The sequence below is a fragment of the Halichoerus grypus genome, chromosome 8 (assembly GCF_964656455.1).
Source record: "Halichoerus grypus chromosome 8, mHalGry1.hap1.1, whole genome shotgun sequence".
Taxonomy (NCBI): Eukaryota; Metazoa; Chordata; class Mammalia; order Carnivora; family Phocidae; genus Halichoerus; species Halichoerus grypus.
The window spans coordinates 112855383-112871311 of NC_135719.1; the positions used below are offsets into that span (position 1 = coordinate 112855383).

Here is a 15929-nt window from a genome sequence, read left to right on the forward strand (position 1 = left end):
CTGTAACCTGAAAATAGAATATTCAAAGGAACTCAGAAGTAAAGTAGCTTTGAAAGTGGTGATATCTGAAATCAAATTATTGATCATTTATGTTTCATTTATTAGGGCTTACCTTAACCATATGGTCTCTTAGGGACATCAAAAAGCCAATTCATCAACATCATCATTTTCCATATAAAATACATGTAATTCTGAAATGCTAAGTTTAAAATTAGAGATTTTTCTTTATATTGTATTATTAAAAATAAGAGTATTTCCATAGGCTCTGAATAAAATTCTAATTAACTTACAAATGTTTAAATATATTTCATACCAGAAGAGTTACATTTGTTAAACATTACAAAGAGGGAAAAAAAGGTTGTGATCATCTTACTATTTTTGTAAACCATTTTTGGTTACATTTATCCTAATAAAAATATCTGTATTTTAAATAGAAAAAAATAAGATTGTGTGGTTTAAAAGCTGTAGATTTTAATCATGGACCTGCATGTTTTATATCTTGCTTACTGTAAAACATTTTTTTCTAGAAAATGTTTTAGATAATTTTAGCCATTTGGCTCTACTATTTGTTCCATCTTTAATTATGACATAATGCCCCCTCTACCATTTCTCCCCTCCCCAAAATGTTTTGCAAGTATGTTTCTCAAAGAACAACCAAAAGAGGCTAATCTGTAAAAAATATATCAATAACATTTTTAAGTTTCCAATTATTTCTTATTTCTTCCCATCAATTTGGCTGAAAACAGGTATTTACAAACACTGGTAGCCTACTTTCTTATGGTCTTTCACTTTTTTATGAAGTGCTTTAAAAGAGTTCAATCAACCTTAATGGTGCATTTTTAGTTAAGGAAATAGAATAGGGAGAAGTCAATTTGAGCTCCCAGATGAACAAGTGTCTTGAGAAAGAATAGGCATAAATGGGTTTAGAAAACAGAGAGAGTAGGAGTAAAATGCAGTGAGCAGAGCACTCAGAGAAGCCACATACAATGGAAAGAATAAAATACTGCAGAGCTTTTTAAGCTACATACAATTGGAACAATGGACTTGATCCAGCCATCTATGTTAAACTGTTAAAAGGTGAAAAGCAAGCTGGAATTCTATAAAGAGTGTTGAGGAACAGTAGAATGGAGCGCTTTAAATCTAAAAAGAATGAATGCAGTCATTCAATAGGATGGAAATGAAGTCAAAATTGGCATATTTCCCTGGTTAATTTACCTTGTGAAGGACTCTGTTCAGTTTAGGTATTAAGCCATTTTTAGCAACAATATAGTCTTTAAACTGCCACCTTTGGAGTTTTTAAAGCAACAACATAGTGTACATCTGTGAATTTCATATGCACATACCACATACACATACACGTAAGTAAAATACAACATATAGATCTCATATAATTGTAACAATTTAATATTGTAGTCTACAGCAATCAGTACACTATATACATCAAACTTCCCATTCTTCAAAAACAAAAAAGGCTAATTTAGAGTTAGTGGCAAAGATGAAAGTGTACAATTATAAAAACTTAAAAAAGAAAACTGATCTCAAATAACACATGTAACTCAGAGAATAGAATACTGTGGAATGATTGAATGGCTTAAATTTTTTTAATTAGCTGGCAGTCAATCAGAAAAGATTTTTTTCACATTTTGGGAAAATTTTTATTGAATGAACTGATACACTTTCCTTCTTTAGTAACTAGAATAAAATTTTATTTTCAATGATTTATAGTGCCTCAGGGTGACAGTTGTGCATGATTCACAATTTCACAGAAATGTAGCTGAAGAAAGTATATAGAATGTGTCCTGTAATGTTTTGAATGAAGGTATATCAATGGAAACACATCTATAACATCTATAAATAGAAACTGAGTAAGACTAAAGTCCAAACATTTATTAATGTTAACAGGTTGAGCTATTAGCTTTCAAAAAGAATGTTAGCCATATACTGGGGCACTGGGGTGGCTCAGTCGGTTAAGTGGCTGCCTTCGGCTCAGGTCATGATCTCAGGGTTCTGGTATCAAGCCCTACGTCTGGCTCCTTGCTCAGCAGGAAGCCTGCTTCTCCCTCTCCCTCTGCCTGCTTGCCAAGCCCCCTGCTTGTGCTCTCTCTCTCTCTGTGTGTCAAATAAATAAACAGAATCTTCAGGAAAAAAAAAAAAGAATGTTAGCCATATAATCATCATCCTTTTTTTGTTATTAAATGCTTTAAATATTTATTTATTCTCTTTAGACTTAGTATTAACTACGAATATTGACATTATCAAGGATTTAAACAACAGCTACAATAGACTTCAGCAACAGTGAAGATTTCCTAGTATCACAGAACTGTTTCAATATAATGCTAATTTCAGGTTTTTTTCAGTGCATTGTAAGAAAATAAGAGGAGAAATATGTCCCACTTAAAACATGAGTATTTCAGTTAACTTAAATATTTAGAAAATAAATCATCAAAAACAGTTATTAAGGATAATAAAGGCCACATTTAATTTTTAAAGAGCTTTATTTTCATGGAGGAAACAAAAAATGAAGAAAAAAATTAGTTTTTGTTGGAAACCACTTTTCTCTTGTAACTCCAAAAGTTAAGTAGTTGTTTCTAATATTAATCCTGCATATTTTTTGATCACTTTCAATTATATTCAAAAGATCAAAAAAGAATGCTATTATGAGCCTAGATGAGGAAAATCAAGTGAAAACAAAGCAGAATATTGGTATCTAAAGTAATTTTATTCATATTTGGTTATAAATAAGTTTACCTCCCTTACTGGATCTTAAACATTTAAGTTATTTTATCTTGAGATCAGTTATTAATATATACTGTTTTGTTTCCCACTGAATTTTATAATTTTATTTATTATGTTTATGATATTTGGAGGGGAAAGAACAAAAATGATTTTTTAAAAAATTCTAAAATCTACTCACTAATTTAACTGATGGTATAATATTATAAAAAATATTAAAAATGTATGGACTTATAAGTTTTTAAAAATTGATACTATTCCTTTGATATATATCACTTTTTCATCTGTATGTGTGATCAAGCTTACCACAGCTAACTGGCCTATATATTATTATTTTCTAAAGATTTTTATTTATTTATCTGAGAAAGAGACAGAGAGAGCACGTGTACACACAAGTGGGGGGATGGGTAGAAGCAGAGGGAGAGGGAGAAGCAGACTCCCCACTGAGCAGGGAGCCTGACATGGGACTCGATTCCAGGAGCCCAAGATCATGACTGGAGCCAAAGGCAGATGCCTACCTGACTGAGCCACCCAGGCACCCCTAAATGGCCTACATGTTAAAGAGGTAAGCACATGAATAATGTTTTGGCAGAGAATAGAGGATACAAAAGTAACAAAAAGAATGACATAAATCAAAGAGCTGTCCTCCCACATAGATCACTTCTATTTCATGACATTATACTCTTACTGTTCTTTTACACTTATAAAGGATGTATACCTCACCATCTGGGAGACCAAAAACTCAATTATATACCATTATCAAATCTTCAATATCAGTATAACAAAGAAAACAATATCAGAACCAACCCCAAGATCTGTGAAATTATTTCCCCTAGGAATTACAAACTTCAAAGACTTCAGGGACCTGCCACATAACCTAAATGAAGGAGACCAGATAAAAGAAAAATTAACAGCCAGAAACATAATCAACTGTACTTTTACTGAAATAAAATGTGCTAGTTTCCATTTGCCCTTCCAGATCTACTCTACACCTTTCCCTGCTTTGTGATTCTAGAGAATGACTCATGGACAACATCTGCCAGGGTTCTTTGTCTCTCTATCTGGCAGTTGGGTTTAGCCAATGGAAGACACTGGCAGTCTATCAAAGAGAGGGAGAACAATAAAATTTAGGCTTTAGTAGTAACTGTATTCCTTTATAAGGACCCCAGCTACTCTTAGGCTCTCCTAAAACTCTCTGGATTCTAGCAAACTCCCTCCTTTTACACTTCAGGCCTAAGGCTGTTGCAAATTTGTAATGATTCACCAATGCTGGTCTTTTATAATTCATTACTCATCTGGTTTGGAACTGACACCTGACACCTTTTTCTTCTACAGCAAGATGTTAATGTGAGGTTGGAATTGATTGCAGCATGAAATACAGACTTCAGTTCTGGGAGCCATATTTTTAAATTAGTCTCATGGCCAAAAAAAAAAAAAGTGTTCACAAATACAAGAACTTTAATTATGGATAAAATCTTTCATAGTAGTTTTTACATATTACTCCGGCAATGTCTATAGAATTCTGGTATTCCAATGTCACTTTATTTAATTTTCAATTCACTAAATTCCATTTATAACTATTCATTCTCTTGAGGGACATGTGGGCTCTTTCCATAGTCTGGCTATTGTGGACAGATGAATGGATAAAGATGTGATATATACATACAATGGAATATTACTCAGCCATCAAAAAAAATGAAATCTTGCCATTTGCAATGACATGGATGGAACTAGAGGGTATTATGCTAAGTGAAATAATCAATCAGAGAAGGAAAATTATCATATGATCTCACTCATATGTGGAATTTAAGAAACAGGATCATAGGGGAAGAGAGGAAAAAATAAAACAAGACAAAATGAGAGAGGGAGACAAACCATAGAGACTCTTAATTATAAGAAACAAACTGAGGGTTGCCAGAGGGGGGGTGGGGGGGGGATGGCGTAACTGGGTGATGGACATTAAGGAGGGCACATGATGTAATGAGCACTGAGTATTATATAAGACTGATGAACCACTGAACTCTACCTCTGAAACTAATAATACATTATATCTTAATTGAATTTAAATAAAACATTAAATAAGTATAACCATTCATTCTCATTATCAGTATTAAAAAAACTAACTGCACAATTAGTTCATATTCATAAAGTTTGAAATCATGTAAACATTGAAATCTAGTCTTTTACTCCATATATTTAGAGGTGTCATACAGGCCATCACTTGTTTTTCTGGAAATTAATTTCAGCCTAGGTAAGGGGGCCAGACTACTCCTTGTCAAACTCGCAAAGATAAAATTTCTCTACAATTGAGTAAAGTAAACCATATGTCTGTGTAACTACTAGTGGATGTCCTTCCAGAGGAATTTTCAGAGAATTTAGATGTAATATCAGCCCAAAAGGCTGTCCTTAAACCAATCTTCATTTGTGATCTGAGCCAAGAATTTTGTGGATCATTTGCACAAATCAGTTTTCCTGGTTGAAAAAACTCTCTTCAAAACCGTGCTTGACTAAGCACCAAACCAATTGTGCAGCACAGCAATCTACAGTATTGTGCATCCAGTTCATTTAAGCTCCCAGCCCCACTCCACCCCCAACTCTACTATGGATTTTTTTTTCCCTCGATTGTCGGTAATTTACTATTTTGGACTGAAAGCCTAAAGAATTCTTTTTCTTCATTATTAAATCTTATTAACTATAGCCCTACGCCATGCTCCAGAATTTTTCTGTTTCCTTTATTGTCAGCCCATATTTAAAGTTTATGGTTAGGTCCTTTTCTGTGGTTGTTGATGGTGATTTTTTTTTTATTGTTTCTGTTGTTGTAGTTGTTAGTTATTTTGTTAGAAATTGGGGGACAGTGATTCATTCACCTATCTAGAAGTTCTTACATGAAGATTTTCATGTCTTTCCTAAACACAAAAAAGTAATTCATGTACAAGTTTAGTGTCTAAAATACTGAGTAAAGCTGTATAAATTTAAAGGGAACCTAGTGTATTAAAGATTGGTTTTTATCAAGGTAGGTAGAAATAAAATGAGCTTGATTAGTAAATTCAAGAAGTGTATACATAGAAACTTTGAGGAAAGTTAGACAAAATGGGAAACCCAACAGAAGTAAAGAATGTTTTGCATTTTTTCAACCCAAGGAATAAGAAAGCTAAGGATACTACCTACCAAGGATTAAGGTTTTGGTAAAGCCTCATGACTACTTTTGGTTGTCCCGGCAATGGGAGCCCCACCATTTGAAAGTGGTATTACAATGAAAACAAAAACAACCAAACTCATGCACATGAAGTACATGAGAATTAAAGGCAAAGTAACTTATGGTCTCACTAGCTCTATCTTGGGAAAATGTCTGGGGATGTTAAGTTTGAGAGCGTTTGTGCTCTATATAATCAGATAATGTAATCAAGTGTGATGTACCCATAGTAAATTATCCATTGTACTTATGGCAATCACAATCTGGAAGGTTTTTACATTGAGAAAATGAAGGAGCTTATTATCTTCCTGTCAAGTATAAGACGGCTGGGGATTTAGGGAGTTCTAGCTCTTTGTCGTTTACATAGCTTTCCCCATCCTCTGCTATGGACCCAGGTTTATTCTGCACAAAGAGAAAAGTGGGATTAGAACTAAGAGTCAACACAGGAGTTCCTTGCTCCCATCAAGAATCATACTGACCCCACAAATAAATAGAGATAACTGGATTGTACATCTGTGCTCTTCTCTGCAAAAGTAGAAAATGCCACAAATTATTTAACATTTGCACACAGTTTTTCCTGTAACTTTCATAAACATCTCCACCATTTCTTTAACTTACTGATGAAAAGAATTTCTAATCAGGTTCGCATTTACAAATCTTCGTTACTAATCAGAGTACATAATTTTCTCCTGCACTCAACAGACTGTGTGGCATAAGAAGAAATCTATTCGGTCTTTATCCCTGGTTTCTGACACAAAGCTCCTAAAACCCTTGGAATTTTCTGAGTGATGAGTATCTTTTGTCATTCATAAGGAGCCCCTTTAAAGCACACCTGAGTTTATGTTAATGAGTTGACAAAGAGTGGGGCTCCTAGATAGCATCAGGATGGAACTGGTCACCAGAAAGACGGAGTGATTAGAGGGTTAGAACTTTCAGCCCCACTCATGACCTCTGGAAAGAGGAAGTGGGGTAGAAGCTGGAGATCACAGCCCTGTAACAACTCTTCATAATGAGCTTCCAGCTGTTACACAGTCCGCATGGCAGGATGGTTGGCACACCCCAATTTCATAGGGACAGAAGCTCCTGCACTAGGGACCCTTTTGGACCTTGCTCTATGTACCTCTTCTTCATCTCTATCCTTTATATCTTTTATAATAAAATGGCAAACATAAGTAAATGTTTCTCTGAGTTCTGTGAGCCACCCTAGCAAATTAATCTAATCTGAGAAGAGGGTTGTGGGAACCTCCAATTTACAGCCAATTAGTCAGAAGCACAGGTAACAACCTGAACTTGAGGCTGGTATCTGAAATACGGCCAGTCTTGTGAGACTGAACTCTCAACATATGGGATCTAATGCTATCTCCAGATAGATAGTGTCAGAATTGAGTTAAATTTGTAATACACCTAGTCAATCTACTAAGAATTGGAGAATTGCTTGGGGGTGTGGGGAAAAAACACACTGGAACATGTAAAGAATACTGATGACTGTGGCAAAATACCACAGGTAATCATCTATGAATACTAAAATTAATAGAGGGCAGTATAACCAGGATATCAGAATGGCCTCTAAGATTTCCCACAATGTATTTTAACTACAAATAGAAAAATAGTAACTTCACAGTGGGAAAACCTGGTAAATACCACTTTAAGTGATCAGAGTTAACATCACCAATAATAAGATGTATCAATACCCTGATATGATGCACTGATAGTTCTGTGGTATTCTTGCCAAAAATACATAAACTGATCATGAGAAAATATCAGAAAGACCCAAACTAAGGAGCATTCTACATGTAACTGGCCAATAACTCTTCAAAAGGGTCAAGGGCATTGAATAATGAAAACAGAGGAACTATAATAAATTGGAGAAAACTAAGGAGACATAACAACTAAGTGTAATATATGGGATTCTGGATTGGATCTTGGACCAGGAAAAGGACGTGAGTGGGAAAACTGGTGAAATCTGTTAAGGTCTGTAGATTAGTTAACAGTATTTATCAATGTGAAAAGCTCACACAATCAATAGAAAGGCTGGAAAACCAGGCTATATAATGAGCTCCATGGAAAGCTGAGTGGTCATAATTATAGGCAATGTCATGACACAGGAATAATTTAATTAGGGCACCACTGCCTTGCAGCTACATGGGTGCTACTGGGCCCTGGATGTTCCTGCTGCCATCAGAATGAATTCTAACTATCGTGCTTCTTTGCTTCCCATGATTACACTGAAAGCCCCAGGAAGATAGCCAAACTTACACTGCCTGCCAAAACCTTAGTTATAAGAGTTTAAAATAAGCATCAGTATTTTTCAACTGTCCAGATGGGACCCCGCTTTCCCACTAAGGCTGCCACAGTGGCAAACGAAAGGAAAGGATTCAAATGTTGGGCAACTAAAAGGCAACAAATATGCAGTACGTGAAATAATTTAAACTATTTTAATGGAGTTGAACAGGTACATTGATGTTTAGAATTTTTAAAGTGGCTTCACTATAAAGGGGGTATAGTAAACTATGGACATTGTTCTTTTTGTCTGCCCAGACAATTCTCCTACCTTCTTTCTTCAGATTCCTTTGGGAAACTCCTTCTCAACTCTATGTTAGTGTTGGGGCTGCCAATGATAGGGGTAGGCATACAGGACCTGAAATTGAGATACGGACATTAGGAGAGTGATTTATTTCTTCCACTGCAATTGCTTAACTGGGAGGATGTGAGTGTGAAGCCTTTGAAAGCATTTGTCTGCCACTAGGAGAGAATCTATTTGAAGAATAAAGCAATGCAAACCAAGAGTGGAGAAAGTCCTGACAGCGGTCTTTGAGGCTCTGGATGCAGTCTTAAGATCTACCCTTGGACCTCCCAATTACATGCGCTAATAAATCTTTTGGGGAATTCAATTGCTGTCATTTGCATCCAGAAGTGTTCTGACATAGTGCAATGCATAAGATGTAGAAGATAATATCCTTTCTGTTTTGAGTTCTACAATTAAAGAGTAATGAAGAAATACAGTTCCCCCACTTCCCATAGTGGGGGTAGGAAGGATATTTGGTCATCAATTCATAAAAAAGATAGTTTTAAAGGTAAAGAAAAATGCAACTTCTCTTAGGATCAAAGGAACTATGGCCTGGTAAAAGAAAAGCTGGGAAGTTAATTGCTTGAGAAAGTCAAAATCAGGAGTAAAAGACGTAGATTAAAGCTATACCATAGGAAATTCATGTTTGTTGTAAGACTTTCTTAATAGGAAAGAAATAATTGAATGTTTTATAAGGTTATTTTTTTTTAAAGATTACAATTTGGGGGCGCCTGGGTGGCTCAGCCATTAAGCGTCTGCCTTCGGCTCAGGTCATGATCCCAGAGTCCTGGGATCGAGCCCCACATCAGGCTCATTGCTCAGCAGAGAGCCTACTTCTCCCTCTCCCACCCCCCCTGCTTGTGTTCCCTCTCTTGCTGTGTCTCTCTCTCTCTGTCAAATAAATAAAAATAAAATCTTTAAAAAAAAAAAAAGATTACAATCTGGCCTGCATGAGGTGGTATACAACTTAAATAATGTTGTAATAAAAGTCAAAGGATCCATCACAGTCAGATTTATCATTACCTACCTATTAAATCCTAACTTCTCTGGACCTCTGGTTTCTCACTTTTAACACAAGCATCTCTTTACACCTCTAAAATTGCGATTGAACATTCAAAGTTCATTTGGTCTGACAACTACATTTTTTTGCTACTACCAACATACATGAGCTTAGAAAAGCATGAAGAGTAAGTAGAACAAATTTCAAATCAAAAATTTGAACATAATACAATAGAACTTGGTGATACTCAACTTAAAATTATTTTTCCAAATGGCACAAAAACAGACACATAGATCAATGGAACAGAACCCTCTTACACTGTTGGTAGGAATGCAAACTGGTGCAGTCACTCTGGATAACAGTATGGAGACTCCCCAAAAAGTTAAAAATAGAGCTACCCTATGACCCAGCAATTGCACTACTGGGTATTTACACCAAAGATACAAATGTAGTGATCCAAAGGGGTACCTACACCCCAATGTTTATAGCAGCAATGTCCACAATAGCCAAACTGTGGAAAGAGCCCAGATGATCATCAACAGATGAATGGATAATGAAGATGTGGTATATATATGTATATATACACAATGGAATACTACTCAGCCATCAAAAAAATGAAAGCTTGCCATTTGCAAAAACGTGGATGGAACTAGAGTATTATGGTAAGCAAAATAAGGCAATCAGAGAAAGACAATTATCATATGATCTCACTCATATGTGGAGTTTAAGAAACAAAACAGTATTATAAGGGAAGGGAGGGAAAAATAAAACAAGACAAAATCAGAGAGGGAGACAAACCACAAGAGACTCTTAATCATAGGAAACAAACTGAGGGTTGCTGGAGGGGAGGTGGGTGGGGGGATGGGGTAACTGGGTGATAGACATTAAGGAGGGCACATGATATAAGGAGCACTGGGTATTATATTAGACTGATGAATCACTGAACTCTACCTCTGAAACTAATAACACATTATATGTTAATTAATAGAATTTAAATAAAATAAAATAAAAATTCTTTTCCCAACTGCTTTATGTGTTTCATTTTTTCACTGTACTGTGCTTTTAAATCTATTGACTAGCCCTCTTTTCAACTTGTGATGCATATCTAGAAATCCATCCATTGCTTCAACCACTTAAAAAAACTTTTTATTGTAGTAAAATATACAGAACACAAAATTTACCATTTTAATCTTTCTTTGTTTTTTCAAATGTGGTGGAATACACATAAAATTTACCATCTGAACCATTTTTAATTGTACAGATGAATGGTATTAGGTACATTCACAGTGTTGTGTTACCATCACCATCTATCTCTAGATCTCTTTTCACCTTGCAAAACTGATACTCTGTACCCATTAAACAATAACTCCCTATTCCCTCTTCTCTAAGCCCCTAGCAACCGCCATTTTATTTTCTGTCTCTATGAATCTGATTACTCTCATATAAATGGAACCATACAGGATTTCTCTTTTTGTGACTCGTTTATTTCACTTAGCATTATGCCTTCAAAGTCCATCCATGTCATAGCATGTATGAGAATTTCTTTCCAAGGCTGAATAATATTCCATGGTATATACATACCACATTTTGCCTATCCATTCATCCATCAATGGACAGTTGGTTTGCTGCTATTATGAATAAGGCTGCTATGAACATTGGTGTACAAATACCTCTTCAAGTCCCTGCTTTCACTTCTTTGGAGTGTACACCCAGAAGTAGAATTTCTGGATTATATGGTAATTCTATGTTTAACTTTTTGAGGAGCCACCATACCATTTTCCACAGTAGTTGCACCACTTTATATTCCCACAGGCAATGCTCAAGGGTTCAGTTGAGAACTACTTTTATACATTAAAATGTTTTATTTTTAAATAATATGCATTTCAATAACAAACACTGAAATGATCATCTAACCATGCTAATACAGCTATTATTTTCTAAAATCCGAAAGTTTTCTCATTTGTATAATTTTACAGAACAGTAATATTTTATATAATTTTTGGTTTTTTCTGCATTATACATCTAAGCATTTTCCATGACATTACAACACCCCAAATTATCATTTTAATGTCTGTATCATATTCAACCAAAGGGAAATACTATTGTTTTCTTAATCATTGAACCTTTGAACATTCAAGTTGCTTCCAATTTACATCATTAGAAATATACAAAAAACACATATGCTCATATATCCTTTTTTTCTGTTGAATACTTTCCATAGGAAGGTATCAATGTTAAAATGTTTACACATTTTTATATAGTTGTTGACAAATATCACTAAATTTATTTCCAAAGGATCATAACAATTTGTATTACCCTGGCAGTCTCACCAGTGACCCATGACTGGAGGGAGTTACCCTTCTATGCATCTCTAATTCCCTAACAAGCTGCCTATCACCTGGTAAACACACAATACATGTTTATTAATTGAATTCAGGAATGAATACATGAGAATGCCATTTAACTGAATCCTCACCATTACTGAATCTTATTTTTTTGCTAATTTATGATAGCCAGTGCATTTTAGACTGGCTTAAACTATTTTAAAGCAATAAAAATTGGGGCACCCGGGTGCCTCAGTCGGTTGGGTCTTCGGCTTGGGTCATGATCCCAGGGTCCTGGGATCGAGCCCTGCATCAGGCTCCCTGCTCGGCGGGAAGCCTGCTTCTCCCTCTCCCACTCCCCCTCCTTGTGTTCCCTCTCTTGCTGTCTCTCTGTCAAATAAATAAATTAAAAAAAAAAAAAAAGGCAATAAAAATTGCAGGCATTGGCCTGCAAATCACAAGGTCCATAAAAAATGAATCTTCTTGCCGGCATAAAGGTCTTTCTTGGTATGTAAACAATTTCCTATACATTGCCAGGTGTAATGTAATTTCACTCAATTATAACCTTTCATTCTAAACATAAAATAGTATTGTGGGGTCACTTTCCTTACTTGCTATCTTTTGTGGTATTGGGTAGATATAATCTCTATTTAGTATTTATGTATTAGCAAACAAAATAGTATCAGCCATTCTTAACTCATCATAACCAAAATGTCATTGGCTCTAGGTTTTCTTTGTCTTATTTTGTTTTTTGTTGTGAATTTTCTAGCCATTAAACTGTGAGTTCTTTGACATTAAATAATATTTCTATTTCATCTTTGTACCTGCCAAACTGACAAAACTTTGCATGATAGGAATCAACAAATATTTTTGGTATACATATTATGCTATATATTTTGTTTGATTTAATTGAGAATAATTTTAAAGAATCATGATAAAAATCAATTATATATGTATTAAAAATATACATTATAAGGTACCCTCTTTATGTTAGGGTACTAGAATAAAATTACCAGATAAAAAGGAAGATTTAAACTATCCTGATATTCAGTGTAGTATTCAATTCTTCTTCAAGGGTTGTAAATTATAATGGGAATGTTACAAAACTGTCAAATTCTTCCCAAAGCAATCTTCAAGTTAATCAACATAGACAATCATTCTTTTCATTTCTATGGCAATAAGAAAATTTTAAGCAATATCTTTTGATTGGAGTTGTCCTGAAAATTACTTTGTTGGAGGCCTTTATTTTAAAATGCAACAAGACTGAAATATTAAATGTAATTTGTCATGCAGCCTAGAGAAAGAATGAAGCATTTGGTACATTTTTCCTAATTGTTTCTGATTGCTGCCTGGGTAGCTCCAGCACTTCTCCATCTTCAAAATCACCTTCCAGGGCTTCAACATCTTTGACCATTACTTTTAATCAAAGGGGCTAAACATAAAATAATTTGACTATTATGTAGCAGAAATCTTAACAATACTGGCTTTCACATTTTTATTTAATTGACCTTAAAGAGAGAGCCCTCAGAAACTAAATTGTTAATGAATTCTGATTAAGGTGACAAATTACCTAATGTTAATACTGACAGAAATCACTGTCCCAGGAAAAGTGGTCAATACTAAAGTCAATGGAATTCAGTTTTCCAATGATAATCATGTTTCGTGAGGGCCTGTTTAACAATAAATAAAGCTCATTCGTATGTTTAAAGTGTGATTATTTAGAAAACTTATACACCTTAAAAATTTGCATGAATTTCCTTCACACTAAGAGCACTGTTTTCTTAAATTTCCACATTGTAATCTGAAGTTCTCATGTCCATTTATCCAAGAAGGAAGAAATCACTTATTGAGTTAATGCTTTGACAAGGAGTGAGGAAAATATTGATCTAGTAAATAGGGATTATGAAAAGAGTACAAAGTATTTTAGAGTGTTCTCAGGTAGGACTGCTTTTGTTTCTGAACAGAATGAGTCCTTCTCTTTGGGAGGAGGCAGTAATGGATGGGATATTAATACCATAATTAAAAGGAGGGGAAATTAGCTTAGGGCCCTCCTTGTTCACTTTCTCATAAGGCAAACATTATTCACTATGTGCACCAGAAGAAAAAGGAATAAAAATTCTTCCTGGAGGAATCCACATCACATTCAGGTTAGTATTTTTAAGATGCACTATATTTTTAAAGAAAATGTTGGGGGAAAAGGGACACAGATTTAAAAAGGTAGTCTTTTTATAAAGTAAATATAACTTTTAGGTTTTCATAGTCCAATATTCTAGCCCAGAGTATATTTGGGCATACAAATGATAGAGGAACAAGTTGCACGGGGACACTGACTGAATTGTGGAATTCAAAGTGTATGCCTCTACACTAACTGGGCCATTCAGAATAAAAATATTTTGATTTTTTCAGCAGAGAACATGAATATTTTATTACATGTGTTAGACAGGCCCTATGTGCCCATAAAAAAAGCTTGTCTCTAAAATTTTATTCATTATTGCTGCCAAGAGAAAAAGTTGTAAGGGAGAAGATTCACAGGGAAAAAAATCCATAGGCCAGTTTTATATAAAACCACAAAAATGATCCATAGTTTTTGTGTTTTTTTTAAGTTTTTATTTAAATTCCAGTTAACATACAGTGTAATATTCATTTCAGGTGTAGAATTTAGTGATTCAACACTTACATACCCAGTGCTCAACACAAGTGCCCTCTTTAATCCGCATCACCTATTTAACCCATCCCCGCACTCACCTCCCCTGTTTGTTTCTTAATACACGGTTGCTTCCACAAGTTAATACATCTCTTTCTTGTGTGCTGCTCTTTGTTGTTATATACGTTTTCTAATTCCAAAGTCTTTTAGGAGGACAATTTCTATGTAAAAACATGAATCCAATATTTGGCTTGAAATTCATACATAACAGAATTTTAATTCAGTAGGATTAATAATTATTCTAATATTCATTTCTATACATTGGTTTTCATTTAAACTATAAGCCTAAAAAGCAGCTGTGGTAAAAAAAAATTGTATAATTACTGGAATAAGTTTTATTAAAAACTGTTGTACTTTATTATTTTTTTTTTTTTTAGAGAGAGAGGGTGGGGTGGGTTGGGGCAGCAGGAAAGGGAGAGAGAGAATCTTAAGCAGGCTCCATGCCCAGTATGGAGACCAAGGTGGGGCTCCATCTCATGACTCTGAGATCATGACCTGAGCCGAAATCAAGAGTTGGATGCTCAACTGACTGAGCCACCTAAGTGCCCCCTAAAATTGTTGTACTTTATATTGCTAGGGGCACCTGGCTGGCTCAGTTGGTGGAGCGTGGGAATCTTGATCTTGGGGTTATGAGTTCAAGCCCCATGTTGGGTGTAAATATTATTTAAAAATAAAATCTTACAAAAAAAATAAAATTATATTGCTAAAGGCAAGCCACATATGAAAATTTCTTCCATTAACATTTAGTTATTGCTCATTCAATAGGATTCCCATATATTTTATGTCATATATAACATATACTCTTTCTATATGTACAAATAACTTACATATACATGTCTGTATAAATAAAATACACGTAAAATTTACATATTTACTAAAAATTAAAATTTTATATGCAACATTACAAAGAACTCCTAATAATCTTGAGAATGTATATATAAATTCAGCAAAGGCTCTCATTTAGTATAAAATGAACTCACTTTAAGGATTCCTACAGATATATCACTGGAGTGGTCCAGATTCTAAACACTCTCTGATTACCAGAGCTCAAAATGTACTGATATGCCAAATAACTTATTGTAGTTTTCAACTGTAATATAACATTTAAAAATAACAGATTTCTCTCCCTGTGAAAGCATCAATATTGTAATCACTTACTCACAGAAACTAGCAACTATATATTCCAATCGTTTTCTGGATAAAGGTACTATTATAAAAACAAAAATCCACTATGCCACTTTTCTGGTTACATAGTGGCTTGGTGGGGTTTTGGGGGGCAGGGTGTAGAGATATTTTTCATTGCCACTTTAATTTTGCATGTAATTTTGTATTTGAAGATTATAAAAGCAATACATATTGTTAAAAATACATTAACAGGATGAAGCGGGGAGCCGTGATTCCGCGGGCAG

General features: G+C 34.6%; 1 protein-coding gene across 1 annotated transcript in view; it reads right to left on the reverse strand.

Annotated features, from left to right (window-relative positions):
- The window catches only part of RTN1 (reticulon 1), a 383578-nt gene that overhangs the window by 356045 nt on the left and 11604 nt on the right, over window positions 1-15929 (reverse strand). The window contains exon 2 of the mRNA XM_078053773.1: window positions 8478-8564. Coding sequence (XP_077909899.1) covers window positions 8478-8564 — 87 coding nt within the window. The remainder of the gene's footprint in view (window positions 1-8477; window positions 8565-15929) is intronic.